The sequence below is a fragment of the Meriones unguiculatus genome, chromosome 5, assembly GCF_030254825.1.
Source record: "Meriones unguiculatus strain TT.TT164.6M chromosome 5, Bangor_MerUng_6.1, whole genome shotgun sequence".
Taxonomy (NCBI): domain Eukaryota; kingdom Metazoa; phylum Chordata; class Mammalia; order Rodentia; family Muridae; genus Meriones; species Meriones unguiculatus.
In genome coordinates, this window is record NC_083353.1 from 104237618 (window position 1) to 104263795 (window position 26178).

Below are 26178 nucleotides of genomic sequence, written 5' to 3' on the forward strand. Positions count from 1 at the left end.
GCCTCCTGAGTGTTGGGATTACAGGCGTGTGATACGGCACCAGCTTCTTTGACTTCTTTAACAGACCCCGCCAGAGGTGGCCTTTATAGCTCCATTTGGTGCCTTTTTTTTTTTTTTTTTAGATTTATTATACAACATTCTGCCTGCACACCAGATCTTACTATAGATGGGGTTATGAGCTACCATGTGGTTGCTGGGAATTGAACTCAGGACCTTTGGAAGAACGGCGAGTGTTCTTAGCCTCTGAGCCATCTCTCCAGCCCCCATTTGGTGCTTCCGACCCCAACAGCAAGTCCAAGAGGCTGAGTATGTAGCTTAGTTGGTAGACTGCTTTGTCCAGCATCCCTGAAGCAGCAAGTCCCAGCACTGGGTGTGGTGGAAGTCCAGTTGTTGGAAGTTCACCGGGACACGTGAGACCCTGACCCAAAACAAGTGTTGAAATCAGAACTCTGTGCTAAGATTATGCTGTGTGATTTTGAGACGTTATGTACTGTCTCTGAGTTCTGAACATCCTTGCTCACAGATTTGGCCAGAATGGAGCATAACTTCTGTATCTTTCTTCAGTTGGTAAAAAATGATTTATTTTTACTTTCTCAAGTTTTTTGAAGAGGTGGTGTGTGCTCTGAACCTTATCTTTGTCAACCCATGCACAGCCTTGGCTTTCTTATTTATCCCCAAAGACCTTACTGTCATCTTAAGCCAGGCCCTTCAAGGCTGATCTGGCCTCACCAGGTTCAAGCCTCACCAGCTGCCTCTAGTTCCCACAAGAAAGGTTTCCAGCCTCAGGTGGGCATGGTGGCACACACCTTTAATCCCAGTCTAGAGGCAGGTGGATCTCAAGTTTGAGGACAGCCAAGGCTACAGAGAGACCTTGTTTTGAAAAACAAAGCTGGCGGTGTGTTGCAGCACTCTGGGAGACAAGATGGTGGATCACTTTGAGCTTGAGGCCAGCCTGGTCTACAAAGCGAGCCAAGAACAGCCAAGGGTACACGGGGAAACCCTGTTTCGAAAAACCAAAAGAGAGAGAAGAAGAAAGGTTCCCAGCCAATACAGGACAGTTGCTGAGACTGCCCACTGCTAGAATATAATTCCAATCTCCTTTGCATTTACACCAGCTTAACTGGTCACCAGAGGAGGACCTGAGGTCCCTAACTAACTGCCTTACCTTCAGGAAACCCTCTCAGCTCACTGAATTTTCGCTTCCCTTAAATCGGCACCTTTTTTTTATTTCTTTCGCTAGTTTTTTATTCTCCACACACTGTAAGCTTCATGAGGTCAGGGTCCACTTAACAGCCCTTACCCAGAGTCTTAGTGTATGGGCAAAGGCACAGATAAGGAACTCTGATGGTCCATCCTCAGTGCCTGGCTCATCAAGGGTGTGTGGCAAGTGAGGCTCAGAGCCAAGGTCTCTAAAAGTAACTCAGCTTCCCCAAGGCCCTCCGCGGCTCTGGAGTCCTCCACCTGAGTCTGATTGTGCCTGGGCAACGGTATCTAGGAGACAAGAAACGGAGGGCGGGGCCCAAGGGGCGCCTGGGCGGAGGTGCGCACTGGGGCCCTGGGAGCCTGGCGAGAGGCGCATGCCGGGTCTCAGCGCAGCCCTTCTCCTGAGCGTGGGGCAGCTGGGGCCCTCGGCCGCCTGGTTCCGCCAGGAGGGCGGCTCGGAGTGCAGCTGGCACCGGAAGACGCAGCCGCCTGAGCTCCGCCCTAGTTCCCCGTCTCAGTGGCCCTGGGCATGCAGCTCCGAGTTCCGGCCACCAGGGAAGCTGCAATGGCTTGGGCCCGCCTCTGCCGAGCCCGAGGGGTCAGACTACGGCGACAGCCTTGGGGATTGCAGCCCATTGCCTGTGCGCCACCTAAGCGCTGCCCGCGAGGCGTTCCTGCCCACTGCTCACAGCACTGCGGATCCCCATCCCGACTTCTCCCTGGTCCCCCAGACCCTGGATGAGTACCTGCCTGATGCCCTGCAGCCGCCTGATGGTGAGGCACAGAGCGGCCCGCCAGCCCTGACACCCTGGCGGCTGCAGGGAGAGGCCGCGAGGGTGGACCTCAATCTGGGAAGCTCTGGAGGTTGGGCGTCCGGATATAGTGTAGGGGCAAGGGAAGACGGACAAGTCCCTGGGCCAAGCCCCCAGCTTTCTGTGTTCCTGCTCCCCATCTCTACAGATTCCCTTCTCCTCTGGAGAGGATTCTCCAAGGGATCTCAACACATGGGCCGACTCAGAAACGCCAAAATCCACGTAGAAAGAGCCGTCAAGGTCGGAGGGAATGGAGTGGTGGTGGTAGCTACTCTTTCTAGTTTCTCATATCCTTAAAAAAATCCATAAAAGGCAAAGAAAGACTGACCCCCCAAACACCTGCATCTGTAAGTGTTCCCCGCCCCCACCATTAGTCCCTCTTCAGGTCCATGGTCTTGGTTGAATTGTCTGTCCTTGGGGATGTACTCTAAAACATGCTCAGCCCTGGTTCCCTGCCCTTCTATCCCATTTCCGTCGGAAATCACTCTCATTTGCAGCCCTTAACTGCCTTCTCCTGCTGGGGTGCTGTATGTCTCAGACTCCACACTAGCTTCCCTTGCTTGCTGCCTGGCCGCTGCCTCTGAGGATTTCTCACGATTCCCAGGATCCCTCTCCATGCACCCATCTCCTTGAGCTTGAGAGGCAAGATTCACACTGTGCCCTGTACCATCCATTTCCTGTCTCCAGGCCCCACCCTGGAGATCTAGCCCCTCTGTTCTGTGTCACCACTATCTCACACTTGCATCTCAAACCTTACTCCTGTTTGGCCATCCTCCCGGTATCCTGGTTTCCCCATCTTTATTTCAGAAGCCAGAAATCCGTTCTTCCGGTTCCTTCCATTTATCAGCAAACTCATCCATCATCCACACCTCCAAAATTATTCTCAGGCCCAGAACCTCCTCCCCAGTGTCCACATTGCCACCTTCATTCTAACTACTCAGAGCATGGCTGCCTTCTGAGGATCTGCCTCTGTGCTTGCCTCCTCCCCGTTGACTCCCCTTGCAGTGGCATGCAAACTCATAGAGCCTCATTTGCTTCCTCCCTTACCCTGTTGTTTCATTCCTCTCGTATAAATGGCAAGGCCAAATTTTAAGGTCTGTGGGGCCCCTCACAGTCCAGTCATACTCGCTGCATTCTTGGGAGCTCTCCCTAGCCTCTCAGGTCCTTCTGACTTCTAGCTAGCCTTTGCACTTGCTACCCCCACTCTGCCTGAACTGCCATTTGTTCAGCTCTGCATTCATGGCTTCTTCCTGGTTTGCCTTGAAACCATGTATTACTCTTGAGGCTGGGAAGAGCAATGATAAAATGTGTTGTTTAGCATGTGCAAGGCCCTGGGCTCAATCCCCAGCACCAAACAGAAAGGGAGAAATCTCTGCTGTGTCACTTAACTACTGTGTGATCTTAGATAAACTGTTTAGTCTCTGTGCACCTCTAGTATGTAATTAAAATGCAAATGTTCTTAATGGCTCATGTAACTGCTTACCACATAATAGGTATTCAGTGGCTATTAGCTATACATGTTTAATTTTTTCCTTGTTTATAAGCTGCCTCCTACCGGGATATAAAAATTCCCTGAAGGCAGAGATCCTGTCTGGTTCACCATTACCTCCTATATGGCTCATGCTGAAGCAAGTCCGTACCTCTGACCTTACAGCAGAAGAAGATCTTTATGATTCATGGCCGATATCCAGTGATCCGGTGTCTCTTGCGCCAGAGGGGCTGGGTAGAAAAGAAGATGGTCCATCCCCCAGGCACCGTCCCACCGCCAGCCCAGAAGGACATAGACAGCTCAGTGATGGGTGATAGTGATGCCACGGAGGATGGTGAGTAGGTCCCTCCTTGTGCACAAGCTGTCCTTCCTGAGTCCTTTTCCTTTGCTTCCTGCTGGTCCAGGGTTGAGACCTCAGAGGACTGTGGGACACAGACACAGTCCCACAGCGTCACCCTCCACATCCACAGAGGAAGAAGACGAGAACGAGTTGTTTCGGGACACACAGCTGTTGGACTTCAATAGTTTTCTGGAATTTGATGACCTAGAAGGGACGCATGCTTTGATGGTGAGGACTCTGGGACTAGTGCAAGACAGGGCAGGTGGGAGGCTTCTATTCAGAGAACATTCAGTTGGGTGTCCTTCTCGGAATCCCAGCTTCCAGTCTGGGAAAACAGATTGCTTTTCTAATGATGGGCACAGAGATCTACACAGAGCGGTAAGGGACTCACGTGGCTCTAATGTCTCTCCCCACCAAGAACAGACTATTTTGCTCATCTCTTCCTCTTGCCTTTGGCAAATGAAGGCTATAAGAAATGGCTTTAAAAGCCAAGAGACAAGGAAAGATGGTATGTCCTTCAGTAGAGTTAAGACCTGAGTTCAAGCTCCACAGAACACATGTGAAAAGCCAGATGTGGTGGTAAAAAGCACTCAGTGCTGGGGAGGAGCTAGAGACTGGTGGACCCCCAGGGCTTGCTGGCCAGTCAGCATAGTGTACTGTGCAAGCACCAGTCCAGTGAGACCCTTTGGTAAAAACAAGATGGGGAACTGGAAGATGGTTCAGGGGTCAACAGTACTGGCTGCTGTTTCAGAGGTTTGATTCTCAGCACCCACATGAGGGCTCGGAACAGTCTGTAAGTCCAGTTCCAAGGGATCTGACACCCTCTGCTGGCCTCCCTGGGTACTGCATGATTTTGGTACAGAGATAATCTTGCAGGCAAAAAAAAAATAAAATCCATGTGTGTGAAATAAATACATCCTTTAAAACAACAATAACAAAAAGATGGATGGGGGACCCCAGACGGTACTCTGGCTTTTGTATGCACACACGTGCATACATGCTCTCACACACATACTCACATACAAACGCACATATTCCTATACACAAAAATATGCACACAAAAACTTGAGAGAGGCTGCTGTGCTGGTGTGGAGGGTATGAATGGTGAAGAGACAGACGACACTGGAGTTCAGAGTGTGACCCCTCCCAGACTAAGTAAAGTATATGAAATTGCCATTTCTTTTTCTTCCTTTATTTTATGTTGGTCCCCTCTTTCTCTCTGTCTGTGATATGTATGTAGGTAGGTATGGGTCTGCACATACTACATACATATATGGAGGTCAGAGGACAACTTTCTAAAGTTGATTCTCTCCTTTCATCATGGGTCTGGGTCCCACTTCCACTGGGAACATCACTAATGGTCACAGAGCAAGGTGTGGCATCATCGTGGTGTCCAGCTTAGCCACTGCCTCGGGAGTGACATGGGGCCAAGTGGAGGCTGGAAACCCAGCGTAAGCTTTTTGGAGCACATGACTTCTCATGACATATTCAGAGATGGGGAGTCGAGAGGACACCTTGGACAGCTCCTCTCCTTTCTGTACAGCTGGGCAGTGAGAAGCTGTCCCCTGTCCCCCTGTCTCCATCTCCTCCCCTTCTCTCCAGTCCCGCATGGTTCGAAATGAGACCCCCTACCTCATCTGGACTACGAGGCGTGATGTGCTGGATTGTCGCCTCCTTTCCAAGGATCAGATGATAAACCACTATGCCCGAGCAGGGTCCTTCACAACAAAGGTAGGCATCCCAGGGAAGCTAGCACCAGCCCTCAGATTGGCAGCCCTGCTTCCTGCCAGACTTAGCAGTCAGAGAAGATTCTGCAGGGAACACAAGATATTCTTGGGTTCACACCTTTATTGAGTCTTACCTGGGTTTCTTCAGTGAGTGGCTCCGCCTCTCCAAGCCTCCACTTCCTCATCTTTAGATGAGGATGTCAACACAGCCTGTAGTCTAAGGTTGTGCTGAGGATGAAGGATTTACCAGCATCTATGCCATGGTTCTCAACCTGTGGGTCAAGGCCCCTTTAGGAGGGTTGCATATAAGATATCCTGTATATCATATATGTACATTATAATTCATAACAGTAGCAAAATTATAGTTATGAAGTAGCAATAAAAAGAATTTTATGGTTGGGGGGGGTCACCATAACATGAGGAACTAACTGTAGTGAAGGGTTGCAGCATTATGAAAGTTGAGAACCGCTGTATTATGTCACCATTGGTGTGAACTCTAGAGGCCTCCTGGGGAGAGCATGGATGGGAAGGGGCAGGTGGAGGGACATGGGGCCGTTTGAGTTGGGCAAACCTGGAGATGGCTAACAAGTAAGACCTAACAAGTGGGTTGGAGGTTCCAGGAAGAGTCTTCCTGAGCGCCTGGACGTACGCTGCAGGTGGGGGAGCCCCTTGACGTGCTCTGGGTCCCCCCCCCAGCGCTTCAGCAGCTGTCTCCACAGGTGGGCCTTTGTCTCAATCTTCGGAATCTGCCATGGTTTGATGAGGCTGACGCTGACTCCTTCTTCCCACGATGCTATCGATTGGGGGCAGAGGATGACAAGAAAGCCTTCATAGGTAAGAGGACTCTAGCCCCATGCCTGTCTTCCTCATTCTGTCTGTCCCACAGTAGAAAACAGCAGCCCTCCCCTCTTGCCCTTACCTACTCAGTAGACTTTCCTCTGTAACCCCGGTCCTTTCCTCCCACTAATGGCTCTTCCATTCGTGAGCCTCCTAGTTTGGCCAAGCCTGGCATCTATAGAAGCCTAGGGAGCCAGGCTTGTACCCTAGAGCAAGTTCTAGAGGTTGGTGGGTTGATTTAGTCTGAAGTCCAGATAAGTTGCAGCATGGACCAGGTTCTACAAAAGGCTCTGGGCCTCTAAGGCAAAGTTGGTTCCAGCTCCAATGTGGGTTCTAAGTTCAGAATCTGGATCCAGATCAGCTGGCAGCTTTTAAATTATGTTCCAAACCTGAGATAGAATTTAGGCCTTGGTCTGATTCTCAGGTTAGAATAAGCATCAGAAATGGAGAAAGTAGGCTATGTGTGGTGGGTCACTCCTGTAATCCCCACTGTGGGGAACCAGAGGCAGGATGGCCACAAATTTGAGATCAGCCCTGTCCTACATAGTGAGTTTTAAGCCAGACAGCTTGAAACTGTAAGACCCTGTCTCAAAATAATAATAATAATAATAATAATAATAATAATAATAATAATAAAGAAAGAAAGAAAGAAAAGAAAGTTGAAAGGAGTGAAACCAGTCCAGGTCACTTTCTAGAGACAGGCTGCCCACACTGTCTTATGTTCAGTAGCTGGGGTAGGAGCCAGGTGTGCTAGAGTGAGACATACAAATAAGGTTCTGGATCCAAAATGGGGCAAGCCATGGTGAGGTTCCAGAACCAGGAGAGGCCTGGAGCCTGGGGGCTGAGCAGGGTATCCCCGCCTGGGAGCAGAGGACTTCTGGCTGACAGCTGCCCGCAACGTTCTCAAGCTGGTGGTGAAGCTGGAAGGGAAGTCACATTCCATCTCCATGTATGCAAGAGAGGAGGAGGCCTTCGGTGAGTGCTGCGCTTACCCCCCGCTCCCTTTGTTATGTGCTCAGCCATCCGCTTGTTCACTTCATCCGAGTGTCTAAGTCATCTGACCTTCTGCAGCCTTTGCCACCAACCTGTCTGTCCATCAGTCCATCATCCCGTCTATGAATAGCATTCAGCCCTATCTGCCCTGCCGTCTACCTGCGTAGCCAGCTACCCGTCTGTTCATTCTCTCAACCATCTCCCACCTGGCCGCCTCCTGCCTATCACTTCAGCCACCTGCCATGCCGTCCTCTCCACATCATCTCCATCTCTCTGCTCCCACCTTCCTTCCTGCCCTTGCACAGGCCTAGCTGCCCGTCTTCCCTTCTGCTTGTCCATTCTCTGTTCACCACTTATCATCCTGAGATCTATCCTTGCGCCTACCCCAACACCTGTCTACCTGTCCATTTGTTAATTGTTGAGCCCTTTAATGGGCCTGACTGGCCACTTTAGAGAGGCAGGCTGAGATCTCGTGGCCCCACCCCATCCCTGCCTGTGAGGACCGCTTCAAGTCCTCTGGAGAGAATGCAGAGGAACACAGAAACATGTAAATGTCCCCAAGAAACCCTGTGCCTGCACATAGGAGACATCTGGGAGAGGGGAGGAGACATAGGAATTCTCTGCCTGCTGTTCCATCCTGTTGTTCCCCTACCCCTCTGCTGAAATACTGGGGGCTGTACTCTGGGAAGGAATGGGCAGTTTTACTGGAAGGAGAAAAGTCCCTGGATCTTCCAGAGGGAACCCACATGCACTTTGTTGCTGTCATTTGACCTAGGTGGATCAGGTACCCAAAAGGCAGTTATGTATCAGAATCTGACCCCACAGGGCACCCTCTGTGGCCAGAGACCCTGCACTTGAATGTGTGCTGAGGTCAAGCAGAGGTCAGGCTGCAGGTGGGCTGTTGAGGGCTTGTTTGCATGTCAGAGTTTTTAAATGGGCAAAGGGCTAAGCCAAGGTCATGAGCGGGCATCGGTTCCTCCAGGGTAGGGGCTGGTGGATCACTTCCAGCTGAGTGCTTCCGTTTGCCCATGTACGTTAGCATTTTATGGCTTATGGGCTATAGATGTCGGTGAGGATTCTGAGAGAGGGGAGGGGATAGATTTCAGGTATCCAGAGGGGATATAGGAAGCTATGTGTATCTGGATTCACCTAGGCCAAGGCTTTGAGGTACATTGTAGGGCCAAAGATGTGTCAGAGGGCCCCCAGGGATAGAGAGCTGCAGGTAGGTGCTGGGATAGGGTGTTCTAGAAAGCTTGGCATTTACACTAGAGCCTTAGTTAAGTGAGAGGGTGCAGGGACAGAGGAGGCCAGGACAGCAGGTGAATTCAGAGCAGTTTCAGGGGAGGAAGGGGCATGTCCCAGGGCGGCTGGGGACTGAGTTCACACTGGGTCTCAGGTAAGTGATAGGCTTCAGGTCAGCAAAGGGAGATGGCATGTGTCACCATACCTGCTTCAAAAATGGGCTGTTTACAGGTCCCTTCTCTCTCTGCAGAAGACATACATCCCAAGAAGCAGGACAAAAGGGCAGTGACAGTGTCCTCAGACTTGGTGGATGAGGCTTTATGTGCATGTGAGGAGTTCCTTAGCAGCATAGCCCACAAGGACATCGACAAGGACCCCAGTGCCCCACTGTACTTCAGCCCTGAAGGCTGGAACCTTTTCCTCCAGCGCTATTACCAAATAATCCAGTAAGTGCCCCGCAGGGGCAGGGCTATGGGCACGGGCAGGGGTTACAGTCAGACTCTCTCCATCTAGCACAACCCAAGCTTAACCCCCACCCCACCACTTTTTTTCCTGGCTGCTTATCCTCAGGGACCCTCAGGAGGCTCCCACTGGCTCCACGAGAGAGTCCAATCCACTTTTCCCACCTTAGCATAGCATAGGCCCAAGGTGGTAGCGTAGGTTGTCAGTAGACCTAAGTTCCAGTTCTTTCTTTCTTTCCATCTCCCAAGCTCTATGACCCCAGAAACATCTCTGAGCTTTCTGAACATACTTTTTTTCTTAAATGCAAAATAGATTTAAAAATAGCATCCACCTTGGAGAATGGTATGAGACAGGATAATTTGTATTGTAGGCTCAGCTATAGGCTTATAGTGTCTGCACAAAACAGGAACCTAAGGCATTTAGAGTTCATCTTAGAGGCTGTTTGTCACTGTGTGACACAGGATGCTGATTCCCACGGGAAGGAAATAGATGTCACAAGAAAAGGCTTTGGGGTTAGTCCCATTTGGAAAACATCCAGTTAAACACAGTGAATTTAACAGGTTTCCTTGATGTGGAATTCAGAATCATTAACTGTGAACAAGAGGGCTGTGGCGCACACCTTTAATCCCAGCATTAGGGGAGACAGAGGCAGGCAGATCTCTGTGAGTTTGAGGCTAGCCTGGTATACAAAGCAGGTACACGACATTCAGGGCTGTTACACAGAAAAATCCTGTCTTGAAAAACCACCACCACCACCACCACCACCCAATAACAAGAGGATTGGGGAGGGAGTGAATAGGGGTGATGTTTTGGAGCACTCTTTGGGCAAAGGCTCTTGAGCAGTGGAGGCAGGTTGCATTATCTGGCAGCAGAAGAATGTGGCGAGCACTTGGTGTGCCAGGCTCCAGAGCCAAAGCTCTGCAGGGGCACCACACTTGGGTGGGAGGCTTGCAGCAAGCCAGGTGGAAGCACTGAGGGTCTCGAAAGTGGGGGTGGTGTGAACAGAGAGAAACAGAACAAACTTTGAATAAATGACGTAATCCGAAGACCCACCGCTGTAGCAAATAACTAGGGTCTTTTTTCTAAATAGCAGAAAATGACAGCAAGGTAATCCTATGCTTTTCTCTAGTGGCAGGAAACATAAAGCCACTTGTCATTTTTACAGTGATGGGGTAGAACTCAGGACCCCAGCTTCAGGCAAGTGCTTTACTAAGTGAGCTACCCCAGCCCTAAGGCAGCCTTCTTCTTTCTTCTTCTTCTTCTTCTTCTTCTTCTTCTTCTTCTTCTTCTTCTTCTTCTTCTTCTTCTTCTTCTTCTTCTTCTCCTTCTCCTCCTCCTCCTCCTCCTCCTCCTCCTCTCTTTTTCTTCAATTGGTGTGCATGAGAGCCACTGTGTGCTATGGCTGTCAGAGGAACAACCCTGTGGAATTCTTGATGCCTCTCATAAGAAGAAAGCTAACTGTGGTGGAAGTCAAGGTGCTAAAGTGAGGTCAGGGTTGCCTCCCAGGGAGGCATCTTTGTTGTCCAGAAGTTTAAATGAGGCAGCCATCTGGGGCGGCGTATCACTGAGGACACTGACCATCCTGTAAGGAGCAGGCCCCCCTTTCCCATGAATCCTTGTATGTCTAGGCCAGCTTCCTCCCAAGTGTGTGCACAGCCAAATCATCCAGTCAGCAGACTTTTGGGGAGGGCCTGCTGAGTGGCAGGGGTTGAGTTGGAGAGTGAGGCACATCAGAGAACACCCCCACCCCGCAGCTGACCACCCTGCAGGCTCCACTTGCGGCTCGGAGAATGTGTGCTCAGCCGAGCTGGCTCTGTGTTCAAGCCCCAGCACCACACACTAGAAAGGCCTAGCTGAATAAGTGGATGTTTGTCGTGGGAGGGTGCATGATGGGAGGGAAGCAAATCATGGTGAGGTGGGGTACAGTCAAGCCCGAGCAGGCTCTGGCTGAGAAAGGACTGATTCTCAACTAGTGTTAAGTCCAGATTAGGAGTGTGGAGCTCTGAACGCACCTTTGGACATTGACAAGGAAGTAGTCAGGCATATTTTTGCACCCTGGCTCAGTCACGCTACCTGGTGTGTTGTAGCCTCGGACAGGCCCCTGAGCTTCTCCAGCTTCAGTTTATACTTCCCTAAAGCTGGCTAGTTAATATTTCCCTAGAGAGCTGCTGAGAGGATAAAGGGGGATGATGGGAAGTCCTTGGCAGGGTGCTTGGCTTAGTGAGTGCTACCCCGTCCTCATTAGGAATGAAGAGGTCAAAAGATGGAGTATAGATGGGGTGGGGTGTGGTCTGGATAGGTTATCGGGCACTGGGTGACTTGATGATGGGAATTAAGGGGAGACTTATGTAGTGTTTCAGGGACAGGTGTGACCAAAGCAGTTTAGAGCACAGCTGGGGGAGGGGATGAGGGAGGGGTATGTCTCCGATTATCCTATCCTCTCATCTGGTCCCAGCCCCCACCCACCCCAAGTCCCACTGTCTCCACACAGTGAAGGAGCAGAACTCAAATACCTGGAGACCCAGGTCCAGCGCTCTGAAGACATCCTGCATCAGCTTCAGGCCGTGGTACCCCAGATAGAGATGGAAGGCGATCGAAACATCTGGATCGTGAAGCCGGGAGCCAAGTCCCGTGGCCGAGGTGGGGGAGCAACCTCTTCTTCCAGGGTTTAGTACCTTTATCCACTACTAGGAGCCGAGGAGGTTAATCGTGCAGAGACTGCCCCACTGCCAGGTTTGAATCTCAGCCCTGTTACTAACGTGCTGTATGACGCTGCACAAGTCAGTTCGCCTCTCTGAACCTCAGTTACCTCAGTGGGGATGGCACCAGGGCTTCCCGTCAGGTAAAGGCTAAATGCAGCTCAGACCTGCTACTCAGCGGTGCTTGGTCGGTGGGGGGGTCACCCCACCGGCATTGATTTCTCTGCCTCCCACTACCTGTAGTAGTCCTTTTCTGGGGCCTCCCCTTCATTGAATCACTTCAGAGTATCCACTGTGTGCACAGGAGAGCCCAGCTTCAGCCCGGCCTTTAAAGACTGCAGAAGGCCTCCCGAGAGATAGAAAGCTTGTAATGATATTCTTTATTGAAAAAAAAAGTCTACATGTAAATGTACAGGTGAGTGAAGTGTCACAGAGTGAACAGACTGGATCTCTGGTCCCAGGAGATCCATAAGACACACGTATACACATAAAAATAAAAAGGAAAGAGCATCTGTGCCCCAATGACTTGATTATAGTCCCAGGTAGAAGCAAAAGCATCGTTCAAGGCCAGCCTTGGCTATGCAGTAAGCATGAGGCCAGCCTGAACTCTCCATAAGCTCCTGTCACAAAATAAATAAAAGGATGAAAAAAGCGAGAGAGGATAAGCAAGCTGGGCATAGTGACACCAGCCTATAATCCCAGCACTTGGGAGGCAGAGGTGGGTGGATCTATGTAAGCCGGCCTGGCTTACATAGTTTTAAGACAGCCAGAGCTACATAGTGAGACCCTGTCTGAGAGAGAGAGCGAAGAAAGATGTCAAGGCCAGCTAGCCTACAAAGTAAGTCCAGAATGGCCAGGGCTCTGTTACACAGAGAAACCTTGTCTCGAAAAACAAAACAAAAAAACAACAAAGGTAAGAAAAGACTCGTCCTTGGATATGCGAAGCTGTAGCCAGAGTCAGTTGTGCAGGTGGCTAAGTAACAAGGTGAGGTGGCTTCTGCTAAGGCTCAGCTCACCTTGCTGAGCTCCATCGGAGCCTATGAAAGCAAGGCACAGGTAGCCGTGCAATGAAAAGCTCTCATAGGATCTCATGGCACAGCAGCTGGCTTTACCCCGGACAGTGAGTGGGAGGTTTTGGTATGCCTTTCAGTTTCCTAGTCTCTTAATTATTGGAGAAAAATAATACATGTACATGGTCAACAGGATATGAGAGGACAATTTACAGGGCTCTCTCTGTTCTAGGAACCGAGCTCAGGCAGTCAGCCTTGTGACAAGTGCTTTTATCCACTGAGCCATCATGCCCTTATCTCTCTTCTAATTTTATGTGCATGTGTCTTACCTTCTTGTACGTGTGTGCCCTGTGTGTGTGCCTGCTGCCCATGGAGGCCAGAAGAGGGGGCCAGATCACCTGGAAACTGGAGTTTATGCCATAAGAGTGCTGGGACCCTCTACAAGAACAGCAAGTGCTCTTAATGTTGGGCCACCTCTCCAGCTCCCACCCCACCCCCGGTTAAACAGTTAATTACAATTAAAAAAAAAAAATCTTTGTTTTGCTAGAGGGAAGATGGTTCTGACTGGGGTGGGGAGCAGCCTTAAGGTTCAGCTGTATTCTGTGGGGATGAGAGTTTATTTCTTTCTTTTCTTTTCTTTTCTATTTTATTTTATTTATTTTATTTTATTTTAATCACAGGTCATTCACTTGTATCCCAGCCATAGCCCCCTCCCTTTTTCCCTCCCAATCCCACCCGAGAGTTTATTTTTAAGGTTCGTCCGGATTCTGTAGGGATGTGAGCTTATAACGGGACACCCATGGTCCTGTGGCACTTCTCCCAAGCATGGCCTGACCTCTCGGTCCCTGACTGCCTCGTCTCCCCCCTCAGGAATTGTGTGTATGGACCACCTGGAAGAGATGCTGAAGCTGGTGGACTGCAACTCCATGATGATGAAGGATGGCAAGTGGATTGTGCAGAAGTACATCGAGCGGCCCCTGCTCATCTTCGGCACCAAGTTTGACCTGAGACAGTGGTTCCTGGTGACTGACTGGAACCCACTCACTGTCTGGTTCTACCGAGACAGCTACATCCGCTTCTCCACGCAGCCCTTCTCCCTGAAGAACCTGGACAAGTGAGCCCTCCCTCCGCCTCCCCCGACTGCCCGGTCTTGAGGAGGTCAGCAGACAGAGCAGTGGACTCTTAGAGCCAGGCTGGGTTTCAGACCACAGACTCTACAGGTGGGGAGGCAGGCTTTCCACCAGCACCCATTTTTCCACCTTTCAGGAGCTTGCCGACAGGGTGCCCTTGGGATACAGAAATGAACAAAACAAGATCCCAGCTCTCGAGGGCTTACATCTTAGCAATGAGCTTGAGTAATTATGACTAACAGACTAGAACAGTTGTTCTCAACCTTCCTCATGCTGTGACCCTTTAATACAGTTCCTCATGTTGTGGTGACCCCAACTATAAAATTATTTCTGTTGCTACTTCATAAGTATAATTTTGCTACTGTTACAGATTGTAATGTATGTTTTCTGATGGTCTTAGGTGACCCCTGTGAAAAGGGGTCACGACCCATAGGTTGAAAACTGCTGGGATAGAGGGTGATGTGTTACAAAGAAAATGTCGATCTGGGTAAAGGCAGATTAAAAGAAACTTGAGAGAGGAAAGGCAACTTGTGGTTTGCTCACGGGATGAGAAGAAAGACCTCACCTTGGTGAGGCCTGGTTCAAATTCCATCTATGCAACATCAAGCTGTGTGCCTCTGGAGAAGTTAAAAACTACTTACGCCTCCGTTTCCAGCAGGACACAGGGATCCACATCTGTAATCCCAGCACTTGGGAGGCTGGATAGGAGGATTGTGAGTTTGAGGATATCCTGGGTTGTGTAGTGAAAACCCCCGCTCAAGATGAAACAAGCCAGGTGTGGTAGTTCTTAACTGTAATCCCAGAACTCGGGAGGCCAAGACAGGAGCCCAAATCAGGCCAGTATTAGATGCCTGCAATGCTAACATTTGAAAGGCAGAGGCAGGATAATCCGGTGTAAACTGTCATTCTCAGTGGTGAGTTTGAATCTTGCCTGGCCTATGTGAGACCATTTCAAAGAAAAAGTCTCCACATCTGAAGGCTGGAGCAGTGTTACAGTGTAGATTCATGCCATCAGTGCTTCTGCTGGGTTGTATCATGTCATTTCTCAAACAAGATGAAGCGGGATATTGCCATTTTAGAGATGTGAGGCAAGCAGGTTCAGTGGCTTGCCTGGGATACCACAGCTAGTGGTAAAGCTGAGAGATGGCCACCATTGACTCCAGGTCATACTCTCCCTGTGTTATTCCCTGCCCCACACAGGAAGGGTGACCTGGGACTAGGCCCAAAGTGCTTGCTACTGTAGCTCATCTGCAACAGCCGAGAGTTCCAAATAATGACTGGCCCTGGCCTTAGGTGAAGGGGTTGGAGGTATTCTGTCCTATTGATCTTCCAGCAGAGGCCCATCTCAGTTGAGCTCACCAGGATGGCTGACCCCAGGACTCTGCAGCTCTGAGGTTGGGTGTGGGGCTCTAGGGCTGAGTCTGTGTCTCTGTCCCACTCTAGCTCCGTGCACCTGTGCAACAACTCCATCCAGAGACACTTGGAGGCCTCCAGTCACCGGCACCCCTTGCTGCCTCTAGACAACATGTGGTCCAGCCAGAGGTTTCAGTCACACCTGCAGGAGGTGGGCGCCCCAAATGCCTGGTCCAATATCATTGTGCCTGGCATGAAGGCCGCTGTGATCCACGCCCTGCAGACCTCCCAAGACACTGTCCAGTGCCGGAAGGCCAGCTTCGAGCTCTATGGGGCCGACTTCGTGTTTGGGGAAGACTTCCGACCTTGGTTGATTGAAATCAATGCCAGTCCCACCATGGCGCCTTCCACAGCTGTCACCGCTCGCCTCTGTGCTGGTGTGCAAGCAGACACGCTGCGCGTGGTCATCGACCGTCGGCTGGACCGCAGCTGTGACACGGGAGCCTTTGAGCTCATCTATAAGCAGGTGAGACGCCACGGCACTTCCCACAGGCAACCCCAGGGTGAAGCACTGTGACAGCGGTCAGGACCTGGGTTCCCGGCCCGACCCCCACAGGGTGGCTTCACACAGACACTTCCCTCTGGCCTGTCTCATTTCTGACCTGGAGGTTACTGTTCTCTGAGGGTCATTAATGCCATGAGTTTGTATTCATAGATATTTTCAGAGGCTCCGGGATCTCCTCGGTTTCCCGTTGAGATTTCAAGCCTCTAGCCTCCTGTCTGCAAAATAAAACTAACTGGCTCCTCCTTCCTGTGCTGTGAGAAGGAAGTGGTTTTATCTGTGCACAGGGCTTTGCTAGGGTGCCTAGACAAGAGGACACAGAGAACAGCTTTAGCTACTCTGCTTGCCCAGGAAGGCTGATGATAGCTCCATCAACTCAAAGGCCTGTCGAGTCAATTAGTAATGTCTGTTGTTATAATAATTATTGTGTTATTCATCTTTTTCCAAAAGCAGATTTGATCTTGCTTATTTTATAAGTTACAGGAATTTTTTTTTAATCAGCCAAAAACATTTTTTTTGTTGTTGTTTTTTAGGTTTTGAGACAGGGGCTCACTCTATATAGCCTAGGCTGGCCTGGAACTCACAGCATTTCTCTTGCTTCAAGCCTCTTAAGTACTAAGGTTATAGGTATGAGTCACCAACCCAGCTTGGCAATAAAATATCTAACCAAGCTTCACTTTCCACAGTGCTATAGTCTCCCAGTAGTTTATCAGAATTCTGAATCCACCAACTGATGACATCATCCATTAGGCCAAAGCTCTTATGGACTAATTGGTTCTAGAAACGCCCTTAGGGACACACCAGGGCATGCTTTATAAATACCCTAGGCTTTCCCAGTCCAGTCAAAGACTTAGATTAGCATCAGAGCTGGACGTAAGACTCCCACCTTATACCTCCTCTTATTCAGAGAGGCTTCGGTTACAGAGTGAGGCCCTATTTCAAAACAGCAACCATACAAACAAACACAACTTTAAAAGAATGTTTTTAAGGGATTTGAGAGCAAATTTTAGGTAGGATCTCTCAGCTAGAATTCGAGGTCTAGATTTACTACAGGAAAGCAAAACACCAACCATGTAACCTAAGTGGTCTCATGTTTCTTACAGTTCTGATTATTAAAACAGCGGTTCTCAACCTGTGAGTTGCGAACCCTTTGTTTTATCAAATGACCTTTTCACGGGACCTAAGACCATTTGCATATCAGATATCTACACCACAGTTTATAACAGTCATAAAATTAGAGTTATGAAGTGGCAATGAAAATAATTTTATGGTTGGGGTCACCACAACCTGAGGAACTCTATTAAAGGGTCACAGCATTAGGAAGGTTGAGAAACCACACTGGCTTAGAACTGGCAATTAGGTGTAGTTTTTGTTAGGAACTTTAGCCCTAGGGGTTAGGGAAAGAATCTAGGGCCCTGCATGCTAGGCATGTGCAGTACCACCGAGCTACATCTTCGGCTTAAAAAATGTAAATGGAGGAAAGATAAGCATATACATATACACCATAGACACATACATAGACACTGATGATCCCAGCACTCGGGCAACAGAGGCTGGAGGATTGTCACAAGGTCCCAGCCAGCCTGGTTGATGTAGCAAATGTCAGTTCAGCCAGGGCTTCAATAATAATGTAATAAACAATGTCATCTTGGAAGAGAACAGAGGAAATGGGGAAGAGGAAGTACTTTGCAGTTTAAAATTGAGCACAATTTGCACAGGGCATGACAACACACACCTGTAATCCCATCATTTAGGAGATTTAGGCAGAAGGATGAGGTTTTTTGTTTGGTTGGTTGGTTGATTGGTTGTTGTTGTTTTTTTTTTTTTTTTTTTTTTTTTTTTTTTTTGAGACAGAATTTCTCTGTAGAACAAGAGTCCCGGCTGTCTGGGCCTTATTTTGTATTTGTATACCAGACTGACCTTGAACTCACCTGCCTCTGCCTCTCCCTCCTGAGTGCTGGGACCAAAGGTGTGTGCCACTGTACCTGGCAGGAGGATGAATTGAAGGTCATCCTTGGCTATATAGTAAGCTTGAGGCTAGCCTGAGCTACATGAAACCTTGTCTCAAAACAACAGAAAAGCTGAGTAGCCAGGTGCCTGGAGAGATTGAGCCAGGCTTAGCAAAAGCACGTGAGGTTTTTTTTTTCAGGTTACTGCTGATTTGTTTTTGAGGGCTGACATGTACCCAAGGTGGCTACACTGGTGGCTTTGTCTCCCTGATCTCCTTTGATCTAGGACAGATAGCTCTGCTGTTTTCTTCCTGGCGTCCTGGTCCTTTGAAGGCCAAGCTGGCTGGCCTGTAGCTCTGTCCCACATTTTGTTTTATCTGATTGTCTCCTTGTGGTGTTCCATCTGTTCTCTGAGAGTCCTGTAAAGCAGAAGATAGGTCAACAACTTGATGGGGCTCAGGGTAGAGATATTTGGCAAAGAACACTTAAGAAGTGGTGCTGAGCACCTCATGTGACTGTCACAAGGCACAACCTGACTGCTAATTCCTGGTGCCAAGTTTGACTTGGGCTAAGGTGGCTGGCATCATTTTTTATTATATTATTTATTGTGTTGGAGTCTGTGTATATATGGGTGCGGTTGTCAGAGGACAACTTGTGGGAGTCAGTTCTCTCCTTCTGCCCCATTGGTTTTGGGGACTGAACTCAAGCAAGTGTCTTTACCCAACTCAACACTGTCCCTTCTTCTAAAATTACAAAGTACTTTCTGTATCTGTCCATTCTCTGTTGCTAATAATAAAATGCTGCAGACCAGTGGTTCTCCACCTTTGGGTTATGACCCCTTTGGGGGTCAAATGACCTCTTCACAGGGGTCACATATCAGCTATCCTGCATAGCAGATATTTACATTATAATCATAACTGTAGCAAAATTTTACAGTTATAAAGTAGCAATGAAATAGTTTTATGGTTGGGGATCACTACAACATGAGGAACTGTATCAAATCGTATTAAAGGTTGAAAACCACTGTCATAGACAATATAAGTTCTAAAGAAAATAAGTTGGGCTGGAGAGATGGCTCAGCAGTTAAAAGTACTTGCTGCTCTTAAAGATGACACAACTTTGGGTTCTAGTACCCAAGTCCAGAAGCTCACAACTGCTTATCACTGTCCCTATTCTTAGAAAGCTACTCTAAGCCTGGTGTGGTGGCACACGCCTGTAATCCCAGGACTCTGTGAGGCGGAGGCAAGTAGATCTCTGTGCGTTCAAGGCCAGCCTGGTCTACAAAGCAAACCCAGGACAGCCAAGGCTACACAGAGAAACCCTGTTTCTGGGTGTAGGGGGAAGAGGCTACTCTAACCTTAAAGGCCTCTCTCGTCTTGGTATTCACAATGCAAATTACATTGCCACATAGAAAAGCCATGGCTCAGTTCTGCCCATCTCTGGCTACCCACAGTCAGAAACCACTTGCATTCTAACAGAGACCAGAGGTTGCCTTGGATGGGTAGTGGGGTGGCTTTGTCTGCACGGCTATGATTCTCTGCTTCCCTGGCTTCTTGTTCCCTAGAGGTCTGTGGCTTGTAGGTCCCTTGGGCCCCTTGAAAATAGAGGAGGCTTCCTGTTTCTCACCTCTGCCTTGGGCCCTGATTCCAGCACTAGTATCTGAGATGGCCTTGTTTTCTCTCCTGCCTACAGCCTGCTGTAGAGGTGCCCCAGTATGTGGGAATCCGGCTTTTGGTGGAGGGCTCTACCATCAAGAAGCCCATGAGTCATCGGCGGACAGGGGTCCGCTCATCACTCCCTCATCTGCTGGCCCAGCAAGGCTCTGGGGAAGGCAAGGACTCAGGGTCCCCTACCTACAGGTCAGCTTCTAGGAAAGACGCTTGCGCCAGGAGCTCGGGACACACTGAGAAGCAAGACTCTACTGCCACCATCTCGGTCCCTGGAAAGGGGAAGAAAGGCAAGCCAAAAAGTGCCACAACCCTGGTCTGCCTCACCATCCAGAAGTGGGAGCCCCCCAGTATCAGGGTGGACCACATTTCCAATAGGTCGAAGGTTCTGAAACAGCATGAGGCCTGGGGTAATACTATGCACTCCAAATACCCCAGTGCTACTAAGGCCATTTCTACCTGTTCTCCAAGCCTTTCCCAAGTAACTGGGCTTGCCCTCCTGCCAAAAGGCCCCCAGTGATGGCAAGTATGAACACTGCTCACCAATTATCTTTAAATATACAACCAAATGAGTATTCTAAAGTAGTCACCTTGCCAGGCAGGTAGCCCAGACGATGCCAAGGCTTGGTTCTAGAGTGCGCGTTCCCGGAGTCCACACCTCAGCTGCTGCTCTAGCCAGCCTTTGCCCTCATACTTCTTTGGGGAAAGGCGCTACCACAATGCCCTTCTCGCTCCCCAACCCAGCTCCCTTAAGCCCTCACAACACCCTGGTGAGGTAGGTGCTATTATCCCCATTTTCCAGCCGAGGTAGCAGGAAGTATAAGGACGCTGCCTGAGGTTGCACAGCTCAGAAGGGGCAGAGTTTGTATGCAGACCCAGGTCTGTTGGAACCCCAACCCTATGTCTTTCCACTACCTCTGGAGGAGGAGGAGGAGGCGCTGGGAGGGGCTCCATCTGCACTTGCCTCCCATCCCCTGCCTCTGCACATACCCTGGGGGACAGCGGGTTAGCCTGGGGCCTTGCTCAGATCCTCACGGCTTCCCTTCTCCCACAGACCCTTCCCACTTCCCTAGCATCTATGACAAGGCCTGGCTGCCTTCTCCCCGTGTGCTCCGACCCCAGAGCCAGGTCCTCAGACTGCAGCATGGCCAGCTGGTGGGCTCTGAGGCTCTGTCAACCACAGGCAAGGCCTTGATGACTCTACCTACTGCCAAGGTTCTGATGTCCTTACCACCTCACTCTGACCTCAAGGTGGCACCCAGCATGCTGAAGCCAGGAAAGGTGGGCCTAGAGCTATGCCTCACACCCTGGAGGGTAATGCTGAGCAGTGGGATCCCAGCTAAAGGGCATAGGCAGAGGGCAGAACCCAGACCATGCAGCGCCCCAGGGAAGGGCTTGTCTTCTCCAGAACCCTGCTCCAAGGCCTGATCATCTCTCTCCCTCCCCTCCTTTACACCGAGGCTGCTATTCCCTTGCACCTTCGAGGCCCCCACTTTGGATGTGCCTCGTATCCTCTGCCCTTTGAAGTTGGACCTCTTCCTAGAACCCACAGGAAAGTCAAGGCCAAAGGCAAGTTCAAGGCCAAACTCTTCGACAAACCCAGGGTTGAGGCATACCCCAACAAGTGGCTGAGCCTCTCCAATCCCTTGACTTTTATTTTGAAGTCCCAGAGACTGAGGACCAAGGGGGCTATGAGGCTAGAGAAACTCCTGCTCTGATTTTCGCTACCCCATCCTGGACCCAGCATCAAATAATAATAATTTAAAAAAAGCTAAGTAAAGTTCTCTGGGTTTGGTTTGAATAACTGAGGCAAGGTTCAGAACAAGAGTTGTTTATCAGGGCCTCCATCAGCAAGGGCCACAACGCCCACCTAGTAAATGGGCATTAGCTCTCTCTGCAGGAAGTCTTAGGGTGGGTCGGGGAAGAGTCTTCACTATACAGATGAGGAAACTGAGTCTGAACATGGCCTGCCTGAGACCAAATGGCAGTATGTGGAAGGCTAACTATCAGGAAGGGCCCCCTCCCAGAGACAAGCTGGGCTAACAGAATGGCTTCTGATTGATGGGCAAAGAACATCATTGACAAGACATGGGCTTTCCCTAAACCTCAAGCCTTCTCTAGAGAGTATAGGGCTGTTCCTTCCCTCAGTGAGGAGGAAATCCAGCCTCCTAAAACTAGAAGACCCAAAAAAACACACCTAAGTGACCCATAGCATTCCCTCCCCAAGAAGGTTTGGCTGCTGGCCCTCCAAAAGCAGATCTGCCTGTGAACGTGTTGGCAAAGCGGGGTGTTGAAATTCAGTGGGCAGCGTCCTCTGAAGTCAGAAGGGCTCATCCTGCACAGTGGTTCACACTTGACATCCCAGTGCTCAGGAGGAGGCAGAGGTGGGCGACACTCTGACATCCAGTCCAGCCAGAGATACATGGAAAGACCCAGTCGCAAAAACAAACTTCCTGGCCAGGAGGAGAGCGGATGCCACCTCCTAACCCGGCCACAGTTCACCTGAGCAGAGAGCAGAGTCCCTGGGGAACATCTGCTTTCTTATTTTTGGTAAATGAGCCTGTGAGGTAGAACTTTTATTATTTTAAGTCCAGAGAGAAGTCAAACTGCCCAAAGCCACACAGCAAGCAAGTGGCCTCACTGGGATTTGATCTTAGGTTTGTCAGACCAAGGAGCCCAGGACCTTGACTGTACTCAGCACCAACCTCACTGCCCCACTATCCTTAAGCTGGGCCACAGCCCTTCTGCTTTCTATTTCCATTTCCAACCGGGGGTCAGAGACAGCCTGTTAATTGTTGGGAGAGCTGCAGGCACTGCAGGGTCCGAGAGAAGTAAGGGGGCAGGGGTGCCAGAAGTTCACTGGGGGGATCCCTGGATCTGGTGCCCGGGAGGAGGAGGCGGTGCAGGTGCAGATGCAAGGGCTGCTGGGCCACCTGGGAAGGACTCAGGCGGAGGCGTCTGAGCAGGGTTTCATCCAGGACCTGGGAGGGGAGACAGCGGCCATCTGAGTTCCAGCCAGAGGAGCACCCAGCTCTGATGGACACAGAGGGAGACCTGTAGGACCTCCCTCGTCTGCAACTGCAGTAGTTTTCTCCACAGGCAGGCAAGTTGTCTTCAGTGAAGCCATGCGATTACACCTCTGGCCAATGGGAGGGGAGGGGATGTGCACAGACCTCAAAGCCCCAATTCACACAAACCTCCACTCTCCTCTTCTAGCCAGAAAGGACCTCTTCTTTGGTTCCCAGGTGGCTGGCTTCACTCCCATTCACTGGACTCAGCACAGGAGGAAATGATGCCCAAACCCACTCAAAAGGATGGTTGAACCTCAGGGTCTATTAGAGGCCAGCTACCCCCCCCCCTTGAGCTCATGGAGAGAAGGTCTGAGAGAGTATGGCATTTGTTTGAGCCACACAGCACCACAGGGACACAAGTGGCCCCAGAGGCCAAGCCAGCCGCCTCCTAGTCCAATATTGCCTGGTGTCTGGGGACACACAGCTCTCTCAACCCACACAGAGCAGGCATATGAGCCTGGGGACCTACCTGTCCCTGGGGCTTGGTAGTCTCGGCTGGCCACAGAAAGCGCTGGCCAAGAACGGTGCCTACTCGCGCTGCGTAGGTGTGGTCTCCGAGAATTGGGCAGAGCTGCAGAACCATGTGTACCTGCAGCTGACTGGGGAAGACTGAGAGACGGGGGGTTGGGAGGCACTGCTCTTCCTGACCGTGCAGTACTGACCCCGTTCCCTAGAGCCTCTGGATCTGTGAGGTGTCCTCTGCATCCACAGACAAGCCCATGCGCAGATCAGGACAACGGCTGCTTATAACCCACCCAGCCTGCGGGTTCGACCCTACAGAACCGAAGCCTCTGAGAACAAGGATGTGTGGCGGGTGCTAGACTGGGCGTGCACCCAAAACTGCTGCCTCCCACTGAGCCCGCTCTCAGACCCTGGGGGTCCACCAGATGCTCCCTGGCTGTTGCTCAGCGCCACCTTCCTCCCAGGCAGAGTACTGTTCAGACCCACCTGACAGTGGCTGCAGCTGGACCAGGGCACAGCCACAGCCCGTGGCCACCACTTGGAAATGGCTGAGGGTCCTCTTGACACCTTCCAGGATGTCCTTTCGAGATGGGGACTTCACTGGGATCGCCTAGGGTACCAGACAAGAATGACTGAACAGAGTTGTCCTAAGCAGACTTAGGGCAGGGCCTCAGTAAAGGCAGCAGTCACTTGCCTTTTAGGGGACAGCAGTTCTAGCCACCCCATGTACCAGCCCAGACTCCTCTGTACGGCAAAACCCGAAAGGATGACTCTTCCCTGCTGGCCTCTGACTTACAAGATCGATGCCATCCATGCGTTCCAGCTTCAGAGCCACGTGGACTGACCCCTCAGAAGGCTCAGGGATGCCATCAGTGACAGCACTGAGAAAGGGAAAAAGGTCTCAGAGCAGCCAGCTGGGACCTTCCCTAGCACTGACAGTCACCCCGCACCTCTCACCAGTAGGTGGCTGTGGGCCTCTGGGCTCTCCTTGAGTAGGCGAAGAACTTCTGCAGGTGGCTTGCTGTTTGGGGACAGCTGGAGAGGAGTACAAGCCCTGAAGCCTCCCTGGAAGAAGGGAACAAGTCACATAAAGACTCTTGGTCTAACAAAAAAAAGGCGTGTGTGGGGGGTTGTCTAGATGGCTGCCGTTGCACGGGACCAACATCTAGCAGCCGCACGATGGTTTGTGACTGTCTGCAATTCCAGTTTGAGATCTGGTGCCCTCTTCTGGCCTCTGAGGGCACCAGGCAAACACTGGTGCACAGATACACATGTGGGCTAAACGCTCACATTAACTGAAAACAAATCTTTTGAAGCCCTGAACAGTGGCGCACGCCTGTAACCCCAGCACCCAGGGAGGCAGAGGCAGGTGGACCTCTGTGAATTCGAGGCCAGCCTGGTCTACAAAGTAAGTTCAGGGCAGCCAAGGCTAAACAGGAAAACACTGTCTCAAAAAAACAAAGGGGGAAAATTTCTTAAAAACAAATCTTTTATTATAAGGGTGGCCCCTTCATCCCCAAAATTAAAGGAACACCAGCTTAAGGCCAAACAGTAACATCAGGACTAGAGTCCAGACTTCCTGAGAAACAAAGTCATAAGGCCTTTGCTCTGGCCCCTAGAGAAAGAGCCAAATGCCCTAGAAGTTAGCACCAATGTCCCAGGGTCTACCATGTACCAGGCACTCATTGTAAGACTTTTATGTACAGTGGCTGTATATAATGCACGCGCTCATCACTTACTTTCCAGGTGCTCGCACAACCTGGAGCGTCTGGTGTCCGAGCCCCAGGGCCTGGCTCAGCTGTGGCAGCACAGACAGCAACGTCAGCTCTCCCGGTCTCCCTGAGAGGTTAGGAGGGAGAAGATAGGTTGGCAGAGCGCCACCCAACCATCTCCTCTCCCTGGCAGCCTCTCCCTCCCTGCTCATGCCCATACCTGTCACAGGCAGACCCTGTGGCTTGTTCAGTGTCACCAGAGGTCCTGAAAAGCAAAAACCTTTGCAACTGCTGTTCTAGGCGTTCATTCGCAGCGGCTCCAACATGTCTCAGTATAATGTGCGCCCCTCCTACAGTCCTTGACTGAGACAGGGACTCCAACAAACAGGCTGGCCTCAAACTTGCTTATAGCTAAGTGTGGTCCCCTTGATCCTCCTTGCCTCTACTCCCAGGCCACCACACCCGGAAACAGCAGTGATTCCTCATTATTTCTCACACGAGGACGCTTGATCTCTTAAGGTGGGAGCCACTGTTTAAACCAATCCTGCGAAGCTGCATGAACGTACAGACAGTTGTGAAGTACCATGTGGGTGCTGAGTGCTGGCTGTTTGCAAGAGCAGCCATCTAGCCACCTAGACCAAGAGGCACGCTGCTTTCAGACCCCAGCTATAACTAACCCCAAAGCCTGTTCCGACAGAATACTACTGTCACTCAGAAGTCTCAGAACGCTGGGTGGGGCGGAGTTTCCCTTCGCCTGTCCTCAGGGCGGTGAAGCTAGGAGAGGGAAAGTGACTGCAGGCTGGGCGCCTGCAGATAGCGGCTCCAGGGGTGTCGGTGGCCCAGGAGCAGCAGGCTCCCCTCACCTTTCTGATCCACTACAGCTGCCCTCAGCTCGTCAGCTAGCTTCTCCTGGCTGAGGTTCTCGGTCCGCAGCAGCCCCGGGAAGGGCTGGTCTTCGACCTGGTCCTTGCGCTTGCTGGAGCCTTGAGGTTTAGGCCGACGCCTGAGATACAGGATAGAGACCGGTACCTCCCCCGTCCACCCCGCCTAGCCCAGCCTCTTCTTACAAAAGCCTTAGAACTCCCGGGCCAGGTGATGTCCACCTGCCCCCCAAGACTTTACAGAAGAGGCATCGGAGGCTCAGGGCGCCAAGGATCACAGCACAGTCGGGATGAGAACCCATGTCCTGATCTGAATGCCGTATTGCCATCCCCTTATTCTAGCCTCCCCACTACACGGAAGTGGAGTGTTATAATCACCGGGCCTCGGTGCCGAAGCTTGCATCCCTCGGCCGTGCGCAGGTCCCCAGGCCTGGCCGCCAGACCCCAGAAGCCCAACTCCAAACTCGCAGGGCTCCCATTACGTGAGCAAGCACTTTACGCACGCGTATCCGAGGGACTGCTCCTCCCACTCCCCTCCCCTGACGTGCATTCTTTGTGAGCCGATTGGTCGGGTGGG

General features: G+C 50.9%; 2 protein-coding genes across 17 annotated transcripts; one reads left to right on the forward strand and one right to left on the reverse strand.

Moving 5' to 3' along the window:
• Positions 1–1531: 1531 nt before the first annotated feature.
• Ttll3 (tubulin tyrosine ligase like 3) lies at positions 1532–21255 on the forward strand. 13 transcript variants are annotated; one of them, XR_009591911.1, is made up of 16 exons: positions 1535–1977; positions 2164–2255; positions 3670–3838; positions 3975–4072; positions 5447–5575; positions 6291–6405; positions 7279–7383; positions 8894–9089; positions 11561–11745; positions 13195–13263; positions 13685–13928; positions 15388–15823; positions 19501–19765; positions 20278–20354; positions 20530–20756; positions 20936–21072. XR_009591911.1 is itself a non-coding variant. In XM_060383920.1 (15 exons), the coding sequence occupies exons 1-15, from the start codon at positions 1578–1580 to the stop codon at positions 21191–21193; spliced, it is 3237 nt and encodes a 1078-aa protein (XP_060239903.1). In that variant the 5' UTR covers positions 1532–1577; the 3' UTR covers positions 21194–21255. The 13 variants fall into 13 exon arrangements, 12 of the variants coding, with proteins under 12 accessions (XP_060239903.1, XP_060239902.1, XP_060239908.1 ...); XM_060383920.1 differs by having other exon boundaries at positions 1532–1977; positions 3673–3838; positions 20278–20756; positions 20936–21255; XM_060383919.1 differs by having other exon boundaries at positions 1533–1977; positions 20278–20756; positions 20936–21255.
• Positions 17665–26139, reverse strand: Rpusd3 (RNA pseudouridine synthase D3). Of its 4 annotated transcripts, XM_021637670.2 has the most exons (9): positions 25980–26139; positions 25584–25723; positions 24941–24985; positions 24748–24847; positions 23966–24073; positions 23805–23889; positions 23495–23618; positions 23016–23155; positions 22037–22456 (listed from the first exon to the last, which is right to left on the reverse strand). In XM_021637670.2, exons 1-9 carry the CDS (start codon positions 26078–26080, stop codon positions 22250–22252), a joined length of 1050 nt encoding a protein of 349 aa, XP_021493345.1. In that variant the 5' UTR covers positions 26081–26139; the 3' UTR covers positions 22037–22249. The 4 variants fall into 4 exon arrangements, with proteins under 4 accessions (XP_021493347.1, XP_021493345.1, XP_021493346.1 ...); XM_021637672.2 differs by lacking the exons at positions 22037–22456; positions 23016–23155 and adding an exon at positions 17665–18227; XM_021637671.2 differs by lacking the exon at positions 24941–24985.
• Between the last annotated feature and the right edge of the window lie 39 nt (positions 26140–26178).